We start from the raw sequence: 17,059 nt of genomic DNA, 5'->3' as shown, positions 1-17,059 counted from the left end.
CAAGTAGCCAGAACTACAGGTGTGCGCTACCACACCCAGCTAATTTTTTGAGTGTTGTAGGGATGCAGTCTCACCAAGTTACCCAGGCTGGTCTTGAACCCATGGGCTCAGGCTGCAATCCTCTCACCTCGGCCTCCCAAAGTGCTGGAATTATAGGCGTGAGCCACCATGCCCAGCAAGACCCTATCTCTAAAGAAAAAAGTTACCAAAAAAAATAAGACCAGTTACTGAAGCAACTCACAAACCCTAATGTCCCCTCCTCTAAGGTATAAGACACTTCACACACATTGCATGTCCAGCCCTTGTCTCTTGAGAGGGATGGCCAGAAGACTGGGTGAGATGAGGGAATTAGGCCAAAGTTTGACATTTAAAGAGGTTTTCCTACGTTATCAGAAAAGAAAAGAACTGACCTTAAGTGAATGGAGTGTTTCTAGAAACATGTTCCCTTGCTCAGTGTTTGGTGAAGAAAAGACTCCTCTACAAAGATCTGCAGAGGAAGTGGCATGCTGGCCGCCTCGGCAGCCTTCCCTCACAGTGAGGAGAGAGCACTGTATTTTTCTGTGGAGAAGATTGAAGGTTCTGTGAGTGTGTTCTGAGCATTATTTGTATGTGACATGACAGTGTGACTGTCGCTGCTGGGGTCTGGAGAACAGATCACTGAGGGCCAATGTGCCTGGGGCGGGCGGGCCTTCTAACCTGAGGCTTTGCCAGCTTCATTCCTCCACCTAGGGGGCTCATGAGGACAACAATTAAAAATCTGGACGCCACCTCATGCTAACTAGTGAGAAATGCCACGAATCAGTGAGAGATGACCGTGAAGTGAGTGAGATTCCGCTCTCCTGGTCAGCACGTTATCTCCCGAAAGCTGGCTTTCCAGAGAAGCCAACAACTGATCTCAGAGCAAGGAGTTATCAGAGGGCCTTGGCTGGTGTTGTTCCCACTCTGAGGTGCCTGCTGTGGGAACTGGATCATGAAGTGAGGGACCAGGGTGCTCTCTGCTCCAGTTGGTGTGAACACCGCTCGTGTTTCCTCTTTCACTGACGTGAGGTGGTCCATTACTTCTCTATGAAGAAATTCTTCTTCGTTTTAGAGGAGGAAGGGATAATAGAGGACACGGGTGGCAAGGCAGGACACGCCATTCTAGTGGAATGTTCCAGAAGGGAAAATTGAGATCAGGTGGTTTAGAATGGCTGACGATATACTAATTAGAATTCAGATTACACTCCATTATTCAAAGAGAAGCATAATTAGAGCACCCGTGACCCTTGGATTTGTTCATTAACTGGCAAGTATCTGTGGCACTGTTATGTGTATGTAGATAAATAAATATATATATATATATATATATATATATATGTATATATATATTTGAGTCAGAGTCTCACGCTGTTGCCCAGGCTGGAGTGCAATGGCACGCTCACGGCCCCCGCAGCCTCAACCTGCTGGGCTCAGGTGATCTTTCTGCCTCAGCCTCCCAAGTCGCTGGAACTACAGATACATGCCACGCCACCACACTTGGCTAATTTTTTGATATATTGTGGAGTGGAGGTCTCGCCAAGTTGCCCGGGCTGGTCTCAAACCCCTGGATTCATGCAATCCTCTCCCCTCCACCTCCCAAAGTGCTGGGATTACAGGCATGAGCCACCGTGTCCAGCTGAGCCTCTTTTTTTTTTTTTTGAGTTGGAGTCTCACTCGGTTGCCCAGACTGGAGTGCAGTGGCCGCTGCTGGCCACTGCAGCCTCGCCTGCTGGGCTCCGGCAATCCTTCCGCCTCAGCCTTCCGAGAAGCCGGAATTTCAGGCATGCGCTACCACGCCCGGCTGATTTTTTGATTTATTGTAGAGATGAGGTCACGCTGCCCAGGTGGGTCTCGAACCCGCGGGCTCAGGCAATCCACTCACCTCAGCCTCCCAAAGGCTCTGGATTACAGGCTGAGCCACCAAGCCTGGCTGAGCCTCTTTTTATAAGAACACTGATCCCATTCGTGAGAGTGGAGTCCTTGTGACTTAATCACTTCCCAAATGCCCTACCTCTTTACTGTTACATCGGGTATTGGGTTCCAACATGAATTTCAGGGTAACACCAACATTTAAACAGTAGCTGGGCCTCAGGCTCAAGTCCCATAGAGGGTGCTTATCGTTTAAGTTCATGTCATTCCCATGACCGACCTTCCATCTCCTTCTCATAATTTTCAGGCAACAACATCACAGAAGCTTTCCTAGTCCAGAGGAATTGTGAGCCCCAAGGACCCTTGGTAAGAATTGGGGGTGAGGTGTGGAGAGACTGCTGGCTTGTATGACTTTATAGCAGTTTTTAGGAGAGAGATTACACTGTAGAATGCTATAGGATGGGTGCAGTAGGTCTTTGGTTTTTCTGTCTCTGGGGTCAGCAGCTGATGGAATTGTAAGGACGTAACCAGTCTGGACACAAGGGTATCGACAGAAACAAGACTCCTATTTGAAACTGAGGTCCTGCGCTGGAGCTGAACAGACTTGGGACCAACATGAGTGGCCTGCTATGCATCAGGCTCTGTGCTGGTGCATCCTGGTTTCATCTGGTCCTCAGGGCAACTCTCATAAATGCTCTTATTGTCCCCGTGTTCAGTGAGGCTCAGGGAACATGTGTCACTTGCCGGGGTCATATAGCCGGTGAGTGGCTGCGCCAGGATCCGCATTCAGGTCTTGAGAGTTCTCTGTGATAGATCTTCTCCACCTTTAAAGTGTTTACAAGTCACTTGGGGATCTTGTTAATCCCCAGTGGTTAGGAAACAGCAAAATTCGATCTGCTGGGTCTTGGGTGGGGTCTGAGTTTCTGCTTTTCTAACAAGCAGCCAGGTGACATTGAGGATGCCAGTTTGCTGACCACACTCTTGGGCTTGATGGCATGCTGTGTAGACTACTGGGAGAGGAACAGTGAGAAGGCAGAGGTCATCATTCTATGAGTTCTAGGCCTGGCATGGTGGCGCACACCTGTACTCCCAGCACTTTGGGAGGCTGAGGTAAGGGGACGGCTTGAGCCCAGGCATTCAAGACCAGCCTGGACAACATAGTGAGACCTCAACTCTACATAAAATTTTTAAAAATTAGCAGGGCATGGCGGTACACGCTTGTAGCCCCCACTGCTCAGGAGGCTGAGGCAGAAGGATCACTTGAGCCCAGGAGGTCAAGGCTGCAGTAAGCCATAATCGTGCCACTGCATTCCAGCTTGGGCAACAGAGTGAGATCCCAACTACAAACCATCTATCAGTTCTCTCCCTGCCCCCCTTTAAGGCGTAGTAATCCTGTGCCTTGTCTACAATAGTCAAACTGCCTCACCTGTGTATAAGCTTATTCATAAAACAGCTTTTTCTGAGTCTGGCCTTTGCTTAGTGAGCAGTGTTCACAGACTTTGGGTGAAGTTATTTCCTGAAACCTCAAACGAGAAGACCTCATGAGAAGGTCCAGATTTCTTTGTCTTTGTCTACATCAAGGACTTGGCAGGGTAATGCCCAAGAGGAACATGAAGTGTTCAGGGCCTACTCTGCCGAATACTTGAACAGATCTACCCATTGTAAGTCAGCCTGAGATCTGAAGATCTGGATTCACACAAAGGGTGAATTTGGAACTGATTATTACACAAAAATATGTTGCTGTCCAATTCCTTTCCTTAACAAGACTCTCCTACTATTTTTTGTTTGTTTGTTTGTTTTTAGATCTGTTGCCCAGGCTGGAGTACAATAATGTGATCTTGGCTCACTGCAGCCTCCAGTCCCTGAGCTCAAGCAGTCATCTCACCTCAGCTTCCTGGGTAGCTGGGACTACAGTCACGCACCACCACACCGGGCTAATTTTTAAAAACTTTTTGTAGAGACGAATTCTTGCTATGTTGTCTAGGCTGGTCTCGAATTCCTGGCCTCAAGCGATCCTCCCACCTCACCCTCCCAAAGTGCTGAGATTATAGGCGAGAGCCACACGCCTAGCCCCTTCCTATGTATTTAAACAGGGAATCAGTTAACTAAATTTTGATGTAGGTACAAATTTTCAGGAATGCTTGTGTAACATGAGCTCTCACCTTGGGTTGGAACCTGAGGACTGAGTATAGGCTGTGCTGGGGTTGGAAGTCCGCTTTGGTTCCCTGGCTTAGCAGAGTGACAGCCCTCCTTAACACGCATCCCTGGGTGGAATAGTTGGGGCATTACCAGGAAGGCCTAGTATTGCAAGGTCATAAGGCTGTCTTAAGTTCCACATCTTTTTCTCTTTTTAGATCAATTCTGAATTCTATACTGGCTGGCTAGACCATTGGGGCCAACCTCATTCCACAGTCAAGACCAAAGCAGTGGCTTCCTCCCTCTATGATATGCTTGCCCGTGGGGCGAATGTGAACTTGTGAGTGTCCATGGCCTGAGGGGAGGGTTCCCTCAGTAGCTGTGGGCTCACAGTGAAGTCCTATGTGTTCTCTTGTTTCCCTATAGGTACATGTTTATAGGTGGAACCAATTTTGCCTATTGGAATGGTAAGAGCAATTTAACTTTGTAGAAGCTTATACTAGAATGTTTCTGTTGGTTAATTTTGAGGGGTGTGCCTACAGATGGTTTTTATTTTCTACTATTGTTAATCTTCTAAATTTCCTATTATGTAAGAATTAGCTAAATAATTTTTTAAAATAGTTTTTCTTAAATTATTTTTTTATAATAGACACTTAAAAACTATTAGATCATAAAATAAATGTGTCCATCATTTATGTTTTTATTTATTTTATTTATTTATTTATTTATTTTATTTTTATTTTTATTTTTTTTTGAGTTGGAGTCTCACTCCGTCGCCCAGACTGGAGTGCAGTGGCCGCTCCCGGCCCCCGCAGCCTTGACCTGCTGGGCTCCGGCGATCCTTCTGCCTCAGCCTTCCAAGTAGCTGAACTACAGGCACGCGCTACCACACCCGACTCATTTTTTATTTTATGCAGAGATGAGGTCTCGCCAAGTTGCCCAGGCGGGTCTCAAACCCGCGGGCTCAGGCAATCATTCATCTCAGCCTCCCAAAGCACTGGGATTACAGGCAGAGCCACCGAGCCCAGCTGTGTTTTTTTTTTTTTTTTAAATTTTAATTTTTTTTTTTTTTTGAGTTGGAGTCTCACTCTGTCGCCCAGACTGGAGTGCAGTGACCGCTCCCGGCCACCACAGCCTCGACCTGCTGGGCTCCGGCGATCCTTCCGCCTCAGCCTTCCGAGTAGCCAGAATTACAGACACGCGCTACCACACCCGGCTGATTTTTTGATTTATTGTAGAGATGAGGTCTCACCAAGTTGCCCAGGCGGGTCTCAAACCCGTGGGCTCAGGCAACCCACTCACCTCAGCCTCCCAAAGCATGGGATTACAGGCTGAGCTACCAAGCCCAACTTTTAAAAAATTTTTTAAGGGACATAACATGAGCATTTATATTTTTTTTAAAGAGAGTGGTCTTGCTATGTTGCCCAGGCTTGTTTCAAACTCCTGGGCTCAAGCAATCCTCCTGCCTTGGCCTCCCAAAGTGCTAGGATTACAGGTGTGAGCCACCTCATCTGGCATATGAGCATTTAGAAGCTCTGTGATTTTAAACCAGGCTAGTGGGGCAGGCTTCAGTCGTAGTCTGTGACTGTAAGTTATTTGTTTAAATACTCTGCGCTGACCCTTTTTTTTTTGAGTCGGCGTCTCACTTAGTTGCCCAGGCTGAAATGCAGTGGCATGCTCACGGCCACCGCAGCCTCGACCTGTTGGGCTCAGGTGATCCTTCTACCTCAGCCTTCTGAGTAGCTGGAACCACAGGCGTGTACCACCACGCCCTGCTAATTTTTTGACTTATTGTAGAGACGAGGTCTCACCAAGTTGCCCAGGCTGGTCTCAAACTCCTGGGTTCAGGCAGTCCTCTCACCTCGGCCTCCCAAAGTGCTGGGATTACAGGCATGAGCCACCGCGCCCAGCCCAATATTTTTGGTATCCATTCTTCAGTTGATGGATGTTTGGGCTGTTTCTACTTTTGGCTATTATAAATTCTGCTTCTGTGAACATTGATATACAAATATTGTTTGAATCCTTATTTCAGTTCTTTTGTGTATACACGTAGGAGTAGAATTGATGGTTCATATATGAACTTTTTGTTAGCATTTGAGGAGCTGCCATAGTGTTTTCTAAAGCAGTTACCCCATTTTACATTCCTTTTTTTTGGTAGGAAAAATCACAGCATATTTTCTTGCATCGTCATTGATTTTTGCAAAGACAAATTATGCTCTGTTAGCTTTTCTCTAAGCTTTATTCCTCACCCTATCCACATTTATGTTTTTCTCTCTGACGTATTGAGGGTGCCCTCCTGTTGGGTTTTAGAAGCTTAATTTGGGCCTAAATTTCTCAGTATCTAAAATTGGATGCCATCAACTCCTGATGACGTTTCTCCTTTGAACTGCTCTCTTTTCACGGGCTGGGATAGGCTAGGAGAAAACATTGCTTATAAGCATTATCAACTTTATTACTCTTGTTAGAGCCAAAATATGAAGATATTGCAAAACTCAAATGTCATTGCTTGAAAGATAACAGTGTGCCAAGGTTGGCAATTGATATATTTTAGACCATCTCTGTGTGTCTGCCTTCTCATGAGAAACAGTTAAGACTTCGCAACACCATTTGCACTCAGTGGATAAAGATTCTACCTAGCTGCCATTGATGGAATTGAGACCAGTCATCTAGTCCAGGAACAAAGATTGATCGTTTTTGGCACTTTACAGTTCATGGCACAATTTCTAAACAAATCTTACTGTTTTACTTAAAACAATACATTTAAAAAAAATTTAGAGCCAGGCTTGGTGGCTCAGCCTGTAGTCCCGCGCCTTTGGGAGGCTGAGGTGAGTGGATTGCCTGAGCCCGCGGGTTCGAGACCCGCCTGGGCAGCGAGACCTCATCTCTACAATGAATAAAAAAAATAAAATAAAAAAATCAGCCGGGCATGTTAGCGCGCGCCTGTAGTTCCTGCTACCCAGAAGGCTGAGGCGGAAGGATCGCTGGAGTCCAGCAGGTCAAGGCTGCGATGGCCAGGAGCAGCCACTGCACTCCAGTCTGGGCGACAGAGTGAGACTCCAACTCAAAAAAAAAAAAAAAAAATTTAGACAATATAAAAAGTATCACTCAGGCTGAGCACAGTAGCCCATGCTTATAATCCCAGGTACTTTGGGAGGCTGAGGTGAGAGGATTGCTTGATCCCAGAGTTCAAAAGCCCAGGCAACATAGCGAGACCCCATCTTTACAAAAAAAAGAAAAAAATATTAGCTGGATGTGGATGTAGTGGCACACACCTAGTGTCCTAGCTACTTAGAAGGCTGATGTGGTAGGATCACTTGAGCCTAGGAGGTTGAGTCTGCAGTGAGCTATGATTGTGCCATTGCACTTCAGCCTAGGCAACATAGCGAGACCCTGTCTCAAAAAGCAAAAAACTATCATTCAGGAAATGGAAGTTGTCCTTAATCCTCTCCCCTGTCCCTGCCTCTGCCATAGTCAATAGACATCTTTTTTCTGCCTCTGTTTTTTTCTTTTTTTGAGTTGGAGTCTCACTCTGTCGCTCAGACTGGAGTGCAGTGGCACGCTCATGGCCACTGCAGCCTTGACCTGCTAGGCTCAGGTGATCCTTCTACCTCAGCCTTCCAAGTAGCTAGAACTACAGGCATGTGCCACCACACCCAGCTAATTTTTTTTTTCATTATAGAGACAAGGTCTCCCCACGTTGCCCACGTCTCAAGCACACGGTCTCAGGCAGTCCTCTTGCCTCCACCTCCCAAAGTGCAGGAATTACAGGTGTGAGCTCCTCCCCTGGCCTCTGCCTCTATGTAGTCCTCATATTAATCTCATCTTCGCTAGGGATTTATCAACATCACTTTATAGATAAGAATAGCTGAATGCAAAAAAAAGGCCACACGTCTCCTGAATGCAAAAAAAAAAAAAAATGTCCACACGTTCAGCTGGCAGAGGGTGGGGCCTGGACATTCAGGCCTTGGTGAGCTAGGGGTACAACCCTCTGGATAACCTCTTGAATCCCAAAGTCCCTGAGCCACCCCATACCAGCCCCTCTTGCATCTTGCAGGCCTCTCTGAACCTGCCTTTTTGCCTGTTCTCTTTAGAGAGGTAAGGGAGAGCCAGTCTGTACTTCTTTTTTTTTTTGAGTTGGAGTCTCACTCTGTCGCCCAGACTGGAGTGCAGTGGCCGCTCCCAGCCACCGCAGCCTCGACCTGCTGGGCTCCGGCAATCCTTCTGCCTCAGCCTTCCGAGTAGCTGGAACTACAGGCGCGCGCTACCACGCCCAGCTGATTTCTTGATTTATTGTAGAGATGAAGTCTCGCCAAGTTGCCCAGGTGGGTCTCGAACCCGCGGGCTCAGGCAGTCCACTCACGTCAGCCTCCCAAAGCGCGGGATTACAGGCTGAGCCACCAAGCCCGGCTAGTCTGTACTTCTCAGCCCCTGTTTTTCAGGCCAGCTTCCCAGAGAGCTGTGAGAGAAGAACATCCGTGGGTGGGTGCGGGGGCTCATCGCCCATCCTACCAAAGGGAATGTGCACACGCTTTTGCAGATGTTTGTCTTCTTACACTGTGCCTGTGTGTGTCCACATCTGGTGAGGGCTACCTGTGGGGTCAGGCTCTCCTGTACTACCCCACACCATGGAGAGGCGAGGAGAGCTCTGTCCTGCCATTTCTTTTGTCTTCCTATATCACGCCCTCCCACACACCCAGAGGAGGAGGCTCGGATATGGCCCATTTCTCTGCGGCACTGCTCTCTGGTGGTCTGGAAACATCCAGGGTGAGAGTCTATGCTGGTAGAACCAGAACAAAGACTTAGTTCTCCTGTCTATCCTTTCACCCACTGGCCAGCCTCCCAGCCTGGGCTCCCTCAGCCTATGAAATTTGCTTCCAGTTAGCCGGGCGTGGTAGCGCGCGCCTGTAGTTCCAGCTACTTGGAAGCCTGAGGCGAAAGGATCGCCAGAGTCCAGCAGGTCGAGGCTGCGGTGGCTGGGAGCATGCCACGGCACTCCAGTCTGGGCAACCGAGTGAGACTCCAACTCAAAAAAAAAAAAAGAATTTGTTTCTGGAAGTCACACCTGTTCAACTCAACTTGACACCCACTCATGGAGTTCCTTCTCTGTGCCCAGCTCTGGCTGAGGACCCAAGGGCAAGTTGAGGCACAGTCTCTGCCCCTGAGGTGCACACAGTGTAGTGTGGAGGGAGACATAAGTGAGGAACACAGGGCCACACAGGCACGACCACATAAGAGGCAGAGGAGGGCTACAAAGAAGGTGAGTGCCTTGCAGCAATGGATGTGGCTTTATTTTTCTTTGTGTCTCAAGGGAAGGGATGTGTTTTAACCTCTGCATCCCCTGAGACAGGCAGACCTGCTGGCTGTGAGCTCTCTCCAATGAATAAGAAATGGGGGAAGTCACGTGACTGGGTCAGTTCCATTGGTTGAAAGGTCTAAGCCCTTCAAGATTTAGATTCTGTGCAGAGAATTAATGAAAAAGTCTTTGGGGGCTGACCTGATCCTCTGTTTCACTCAGCTGTCACTTCCTCCACCAGTTGGGTCACCCAAGGTGGCTCCATCATTTGTGAACTGTGTCCAAGGGATATTACTCATTATAAGTGAACTATCATGTTTTGTGCCTCACTGACTTACATGTTAGATTGGTCAAAAGATTATTCCTAAAATAACTTCACTCCTGCACAGTTGCATTGCAAAATGCTCTCTGAAGTAGAAGAGAAAGGCATGAAGCCTTGCAGGTCTACAGGTGACGGCATCAGTGTCACCTGGGATCCTGTTACAAATGCAGGGTCTCAGGCCCCACCCAGACCTGCTGAATCAGACTCTCCAGGGAGGGGCTTAGAAGTGTGGTTTTGTTTTGTTTTTGAGTTGGAGTCTCACTCTGTCGCCCATACTGGAGTGCAGTGGCCGCTTCTGGCCACCGCAGCCTCAACCTGCTGTGCTCCGGCGATCCTTCCGCCTCAGCCTTCCAAGTAGCTGGTAATTACAGGCATGCGCTACCACACCCGGCTGATTTTTTGATTTATTGTCGAGATTAGGTCTCGCTGCCCAGGTGGCTCTCGAACCCGCGGGCTCAGGCAATCCACTCACCTCAGCCTCCCAAAGGCGCGGGATTACAGGCTGAGCCACCAAGCCTGGCTAGGAGTATGTTTTAACAAGCTGTCCTTGTGACATACAGGGGTAAGTTTTCGAATACCACCTGATACTGCCAACAACCTCAAGCCTATGGGCATCATCTGTGACAAGGTTAGGTGTCTCTGGTCTAGTCCCTGGCCCTTGGATAATAATTGCAGGAACATCGAGTCCTTTTGTGTGCTTAATATTGGCCTATCCGTGGGTCTTTTGTTGTGGTTCACGTTCCCAGGGAAACAGACTCCAAGGTTTCCTGGCCGGAAGCTTGTCGGGTGTGCTCTCTGGTGCGACATCTGTAAGAGTGTGGGAGGGGAGAGAGAAGTTGGGTTGTGATGCAGTTTCACAAGTGGCCTCAGCCAACCCTAGAGGGTGCTCGGCAGCTGGGATGGCACTTTGAGGTATACCAGCCAGTTGGTTGTAACCCTGGGCGAGGCGGCTCAGCAGAGGCCACACCCAGAGAGGGACACATCTGAGAAGTGTCAGCAGCCAATAGCCCTGCCAGCTGGGGACTGAGTGAGTGCCTTGGTCCTGAAGGGGGTTCAAGAGGTACACCACAGCCGCCTCCACACTCTTTGTAGATCTGACAAAAGCCGGTTGGGTGCAGTGACTCACACCTGTAGTCCCAGCACTTTGGGAGGCTGAGGGAGGTGGATTGCTTGAGCCCAGGAGTTTAAGACCAGCCTAGGCGTCATAGTGAGATCTTGTCTCTACAAAAAAAAAATTTTTTTTTTTTAGTTGGAGTCTCACTCTGTTACCCAGGCTGGAGTGCAGTGGCATGCTCATGGCCACCATAGCCTTGACCTGCTGGGTTCAGACGATCCTTCTGATTTAGCCTTTTGAGTGGCTAGAACTACAGGTACATGCTACCACGCCCGGCTTATTTTTTTATTTATTGTAGAGACAAGGTCTCACCAAGTTGCCCAGGCTGTTCTCGAACCCCTGAGCTCAGGCAATCCTCTCGTCTCCCAAAGTGTTGAGATTCCAAGCTTGAGCCACTGTGCCTGGTCAAAAAAACCTTTTTTTTAGTAAAAAAAAATTAACGAAGCGTGGAGGTGCATGTCTGTAGTCTCAGCCACTCAGGATGCCTGGGTCCAGGAGGTTGAGGCTGCCATGAGCCATGATTGTCATGAACATACACTGCACTCCCGGCGGGGTGACACTCACATTTTTTTTGAGTACCCGACTCAAAAAAAAAAAAGTTACGTCAAAGCCCCTGTGTTTGTGTTTGAATCTCTGTGGGCTGATGTGGGACTGCAGTCATCTCCCCCTTTGTTTGGTCTGATAACCCGTCAGTTTTCTGCTGATCCTTGATCAGGTGAAGTCACCTATGTCTTCACCAATGGTCTTTCCACAGCCTCACAGTTTGAGCATGTGAAAAAGACGAGACGTTGCAGAATTAACAGTCAGAGATGTGGGTTACATCATGTCATAAGCCCTGCCATTACTGGCTGTGGGGTGGTTATCGTTTTTGTTTGTTTGTTTTGAGTCAGGATCTCACTCTGTTGTCCAGGCTGAAGTGCAGTGGCACGATCATGGCTCACCACAACCTCAACATCCTGTGCTCCAGCAATCCTTCTGCCTCAACCTCTGGAGTAGCTGGGACTACAGGTGTGAGCCACCACACCCAGCTAATTTTTGGATTTTTTTGTAGAGTTGAGGTCTCTCTATGTTTCCCAGGCCGTTCAAACTCCTGGGCTCAAGCAGTCCTCCCACTTTGGCCTCCCAACATTCTGGGATTACAGGCATGGGCCGCTGTGCCCAGCCTGGTAGCAGATTTTCGTGGGCAGTTTTAGATTCCTGACTTGTCCAGTAGGGGTGATGTCTGTTAGATCACAGCTGTGAGTTTCCATAGAGAGTGGTTGGGAAAAGTGCTTTGTAAACTCTAAGGTATTTAGTTAAGTGCTACCTTTAACATGAAACTCCTTTCTCTAAACCTTGCATCCTGCAGGCCACATCTCTGTCTCTCAACAAATGGTTTAAACATGTCCTTTATTTTTCTCTCTCCACAGTGATGAGCTCATGGATCCCAAAAGCCTGGACTGTCAGTAGTAACTAGGGGCACATTTTTGTCTTCTAGGTGCCAACTTACCCTTTGCAGCACAGCCTACCAGCTACGACTATGATGCCCCACTGAGTGAGGCAGGGGACCTCACTGAGAAGTATTTTGCTCTGCGAAATGTTATCCAGAAGGTGGGTGCTTCACACGAGTTGTGGTGAGCTAGTCTTGGATAAGCCTGCCTTGAACTCTGTGATTCTGTAGACAACTTCCTGCGTAGAGCCCTCATGTCTAAAAGGATGGATGCAGAGAGGCGTCATCTAGACTCGGGTTTGTGTCTTGGCTCCATGCAATGAACAGTGAGCCTAAGAGCAAGTGACTCTAGTGATTATTTGATTCTTTTTTTTGTTTTTGAGTTGGAGTCTCACTCTGTCGCCCAGGCTGGAGTGCAGTAGCACGCTCACAGCCAACCTGCTGGGCTCAGGTGATCCTTCCACCTTAGCCTTCCAAGTAGCTGGAAATACAGGCACATGCCATCATGCCCGGCTAATTTTTTGATTTAATGTAGAGATGAGGTCTCACCAAGTTGCCCAGGCTGGTCTCAAACCCGTGGGCTCAGGCAGTCCTCTCACCTTGGCCTCCTAAAGTGCTGGGATTATAGGCATGAGCCACCATGCCCGGCTCAATTATTAATTTCTTAAACTGGAATTACAGGCCAGGTGAGGTGGTTCAGGCCTGCAATCCCAGCACTTAGGGAGGCCAAGGTGGGAGGATTGCTTGAACCCAAGAGTTCAAGATCAGCCTAGACAGCACAGTGAGTTCTCGTCTCTACACGAAAATCCAAAAAAATTAGCCAGGTGCATGCCTATAGTCCCAGCTACTTTGGAGGCTGAGGAAGAAGGATCGCCTGAGGCCACGAGGTCGAAGCTGCAGTGACTTGTGCTCATGCCACGGCACTCTAGCCTGGGCGACACAGTGAGACTCTGACTCCAAAAAATAAAATAAAGTAAAAAATAAAAACTGGAATGACATTACCTGGTTGTGTTATAAGGATTAAAAAGAGCGTAGGAAGTCATCCAGGACAGTGTCTGACATGTATATGTTTACTAAGCGGTAGCTGTTACTATTGTTTATCCTTAAGGTAAGAAAATGTGTGTCTACTTAAGTAGCTGAAGTATGCAGGGAAGAAAACTCCGTGGTCACTGTGAGGTATGGTCCAGATGTGAGCTGTCAGTGATGCTGCGTCTTTTTGGAGCAAGTGATTGCTGTTTCTTCTTCTGGCCTGCACCTGAACTAAGCTTAGTCCTGCTAGCACTGTAACCTTTTGAGGCACCCAGTGTACCCAGGTGGGGTTTCCTGTCTCTGCTGTGGGTTGAAAGAAAAACCCACAGTTTTTCTGCTCAGTCACCTGAGTTTTGAAGTTAAAAAACAAAGATTTTCTGCCTATATAAGGTATTTTTTGGGTTTTAAGTATGATGTCTCAGTTTTAAGCCTGTGTTAACATTTGTATTATGAAGTATTTTTAAGCATATAGAAAAAATATAATCTAGACTTTACTCTTAGAATTTGTCCATTTCATCCTAAGTTTCAAATGTATTGCTAAAATGTTGCTCATGTTATTCTTTTACTAGGGGTTTAATCTCTGCAGAATTGATAGTAATGTCTCCCAAGCTCTCGTATGTTCTGTTTCAAAGCTTTCTATTTCCATGTTTTAAATTTTCTTCCTATAGTCAAAGCTTAGCTTTTTAATCCAGCCTTTCTCCTCTTTTCTAATATAAATATTCAAAATTATACATTTCCTTAAAGTACCACTTTGTTCATCTCTATGTTTTAGTGTGCAATATTGCATATTATTATTTGTTCCTAAACATTTTGATTCTCTTTGACCCTTGAAATGTGCCGAACTGTGTTTTTCTTTTATTAAAAATAAGTATTTTTTACTAGTTAGTTGATTTCTAACATATTTACATTCTGGTTAGAGAGCGTGGTCTGTATGATACCAATCCCTTGAAATTTGTTGAGCCCAGTTGTAGAGCCAAAATACACCAATATTAATAAATATTCAACGTGTGCTCAGAAAGAATGCATATTTTATAGTTGTCATATTCTGTGTACATGTTCATTAGATGAAGCTTATTCATGGTGCCATTGATATCTTTGATACATTTCCTAATCTTTTGTCAGTTTATTCTGTTGTTTATTGAGAGTTTTTTTAAACGTATTTCTCCTTGTAGTTTTGTCATTTTTTGAGGTTATGTTATTAGATATGCAAACTGAGAATTAAATTCTTTAGTATTTAATAGTAGAGAGATTACATAACTTCTATCTGTAAAATTTTTTTAGCCTTGATGTCTTTTATGGTCTGTTATTAGTAAATATAGCATACCCACATTCTTTAGGTTAGTAGTTACCTGATATGTGCTTTAATTCCAACCTTTTTATGTCCTTTGTTTTCTTTACATGTGTCCCTATAAACAGGAGATAGCTAAATTTTAAAAATATCTAGTTTGAAATTTTTTGTCTTTTGACTGGCGCAATTATTCATTCTCATTCATTATAATTCTTGATATACATAAATTAATTTCAAACATCTTAATTTATAATTTCCTTTTTTTTTTTGAGTTGAAGTCTCACTGTCGCTCAGGCTGCAGTGCAGTGGCACACTCACAGTCACCGCAGCCTCAACCTGCTGGGCTCAGGTAATCTTTTTGTCTCAGCCTTCCAAGTAGCTGGAACCACAGGCGCATGCTACCACACCTGGCTAATTTTTTTATTTATTGTAGACTCTGCCTCCCAAAGTACTGGGATTACAGGCTTGAGCCACTGCACCCAGACTTTAATTTATAATTTCTGGCAGGGTGTGGTGGCTCACACCTATAATCCCAGCATTTTGGGGGGCTGAGGCTAGAGGATTGCCTGAGCCCAACCTGGGCAACTTGGCGAGACCTCATCTCTATAATAAATCAAAAAATTAGCCAGGCATGGTATACACAACTGTAGTTCCAGGTACTTGGAAGGCTGAGACGGTGGATCGCCTGAGCCCAGCAAGTTGAGGCTGCCGTGGCTGTGAGTGTGCCACTGCACTCCAGCCTGGGCAACAGAGTGAGACTCTGACTCAAAAAATAAAATAAAATATAACTTCTATCTGGTTTACCTTTTCTGGTTTTTTTTTTTCTTCCCTTTATTGTTTCTTTAGATTGATTGAGGTTTTTGGTTTTTTTTTTTCTTATTTTTACCCCCTCTTCTAGTTTGAAAGTTATTCATTGCATTTTTTATTTTTGTAGTAGTTACCCATTGAAGTATAATAAACGTACCCCCAGAAAAGTACAATTCATAAGTATATACCTAAGTATATAGACCAAGTGGACACAGCCCTCCAGTTATACCTCTTCTGACTTGTGTGTTATTATGGTCATATATTTTAGTTCTCTGGGTTTAGTTTTCATGTATTTTAGTCCTCTCTCTCTCTCTCTCTCTCTTTTTTGAGTTGGAGTCTCATTGTCGCCCAGTCTGGAGTGCAGTGGCACGTTGCTCACAGCCACTGCAGCCTCAATCTGCTGGGCTCAGGCAATCCTTCCTCCTCAGCCTTCCAAGTAGTTGGAACTATAGGTGCACACCACCACTCCCGATTAATTTTTTTTTTTTTTTTTTATTGTAGTGATGAGGTCTCACCAAGTTGTCCAGGCTGGTCTCAAACCCCTGAGCTCAGGTAGTCCTCTCACTTCAGCCGGCCAAAGTGCTGGGATTACAGAGTGAGACTCCAACTCAAAAAAAAAAAGAAAAGGTGAGGCTTAAACAAAGACTTTAAGGTGGTGAGAAAGTTCTATGGCTCTCCAAGGAAAGAGCATTCGGGCAGAGTTCAACCAGGGAGAAGGTGAGAAAGTGCATGGCTTTTTTTTTTTTTTGAGTTGGAGTCTCACTCTGTCACCCAGACTGGAGCGCAGTGGCCACTCCCGGCCACCGCAGCCTCGACCTGCTGGGCTCCGGCGATCCTTCCGCCTCAGCCTTCCAAGTAGCCGGAATTACAGGCACGCGCTACCACACCCGGCTGATTTTTTGTAGAGATGAGGTCTCGCTGCCCAGGCAGGTCTCGAACCTGCGGGCTCAGGCATTTTTAAAGACTAGCAAGGACTCTCTCTCTCCCTCCCTGTGGCCCCTACTCTTGTTTTCTTTCTCTTTCTCTGGCTCTCTCTGGCTCTCTCTCCCCTCCCTCCCTCTCTCCCTCCCTTCCTCCCTCCCTTCTCTCCCTCTCTTTCTTCTCTCTCTCTTTCCCTCTCTCTCTGGCTGTCTCTCTCCCCCTTGCTTCCTCCCTCACTTCTCTGTGTCTCTGTCTCTGTCTCTGTGTCTGTCTGTCTGTCTCTCTCTCTTGCTCTCCCTCTCCCTCCTCCTGTCCTTAAAAAAGAAAAGCAAGCCAGGCTCGGTGACTCAACCTGTAATCCCACGCTTTGGGAGGCCGAGGTGAGTGGATTGCCTGAGCCGGCAGGTTCAAGACCCACCCGGGCAACTTGGCGAGACCTCATCTCTACAATAAGTCAAAAAATTAGCCGGGCGTGGTAGCGCGTGCCTGTAGTTCCAGCTACTTGGAAGGCTGAGGCGGAAGGATCACCAGAGCCCAGCGGGTCGAGGCTGCGGCAGCCGGGAGTGGCCACTGCACTCCAGTCTGGGCGACGGAGTGAGACTCCAACTCAAAAAAAAAAAAAAGAAAAGAAAAGCAAACAAACAAACAAAAAAGACTAGCAAGGAGGCCAGTGTGGCTGGAGTCCGGTAAGTGAAGAGGAGAGAAGTAGGAGATGAGGTCAGAGAGTTAGATGCTGAGAGGTATAGGCCGTCTTAAGACTTTGGCTTTTATTCTGAGTGAAATGGGGATTCATGGTAGAGTTGAACAGTGCAGTTAGATTATTCAGACTCCCA

The 17,059-nt window shown here is 46.8% G+C and overlaps 1 protein-coding gene across 1 annotated transcript in view; it reads left to right on the top strand.

Annotated features, from left to right (window-relative positions):
• GLB1 (galactosidase beta 1) overlaps nucleotides 1-17,059 on the top strand; it is a 94,556-nt gene that overhangs the window by 23,041 nt on the left and 54,456 nt on the right. Inside the window, exons 6-9 of the mRNA XM_021718621.1 lie at nucleotides 2,195-2,253; nucleotides 4,242-4,363; nucleotides 4,450-4,490; nucleotides 12,230-12,342. Of these exons, the coding sequence (XP_021574296.1) occupies nucleotides 2,195-2,253; nucleotides 4,242-4,363; nucleotides 4,450-4,490; nucleotides 12,230-12,342 (335 nt within the window). The remainder of the gene's footprint in view (nucleotides 1-2,194; nucleotides 2,254-4,241; nucleotides 4,364-4,449; nucleotides 4,491-12,229; nucleotides 12,343-17,059) is intronic.

The sequence above is a fragment of the Carlito syrichta genome, unplaced genomic scaffold (assembly GCF_000164805.1).
Source record: "Carlito syrichta isolate Samal-C Ts95f unplaced genomic scaffold, Tarsius_syrichta-2.0.1 Scaffold313175, whole genome shotgun sequence".
Taxonomy (NCBI): domain Eukaryota; kingdom Metazoa; phylum Chordata; class Mammalia; order Primates; family Tarsiidae; genus Carlito; species Carlito syrichta.
Note: the sequence above shows the minus strand (reverse complement) of the source record. Positions and strands in the feature narration are given on the sequence as shown.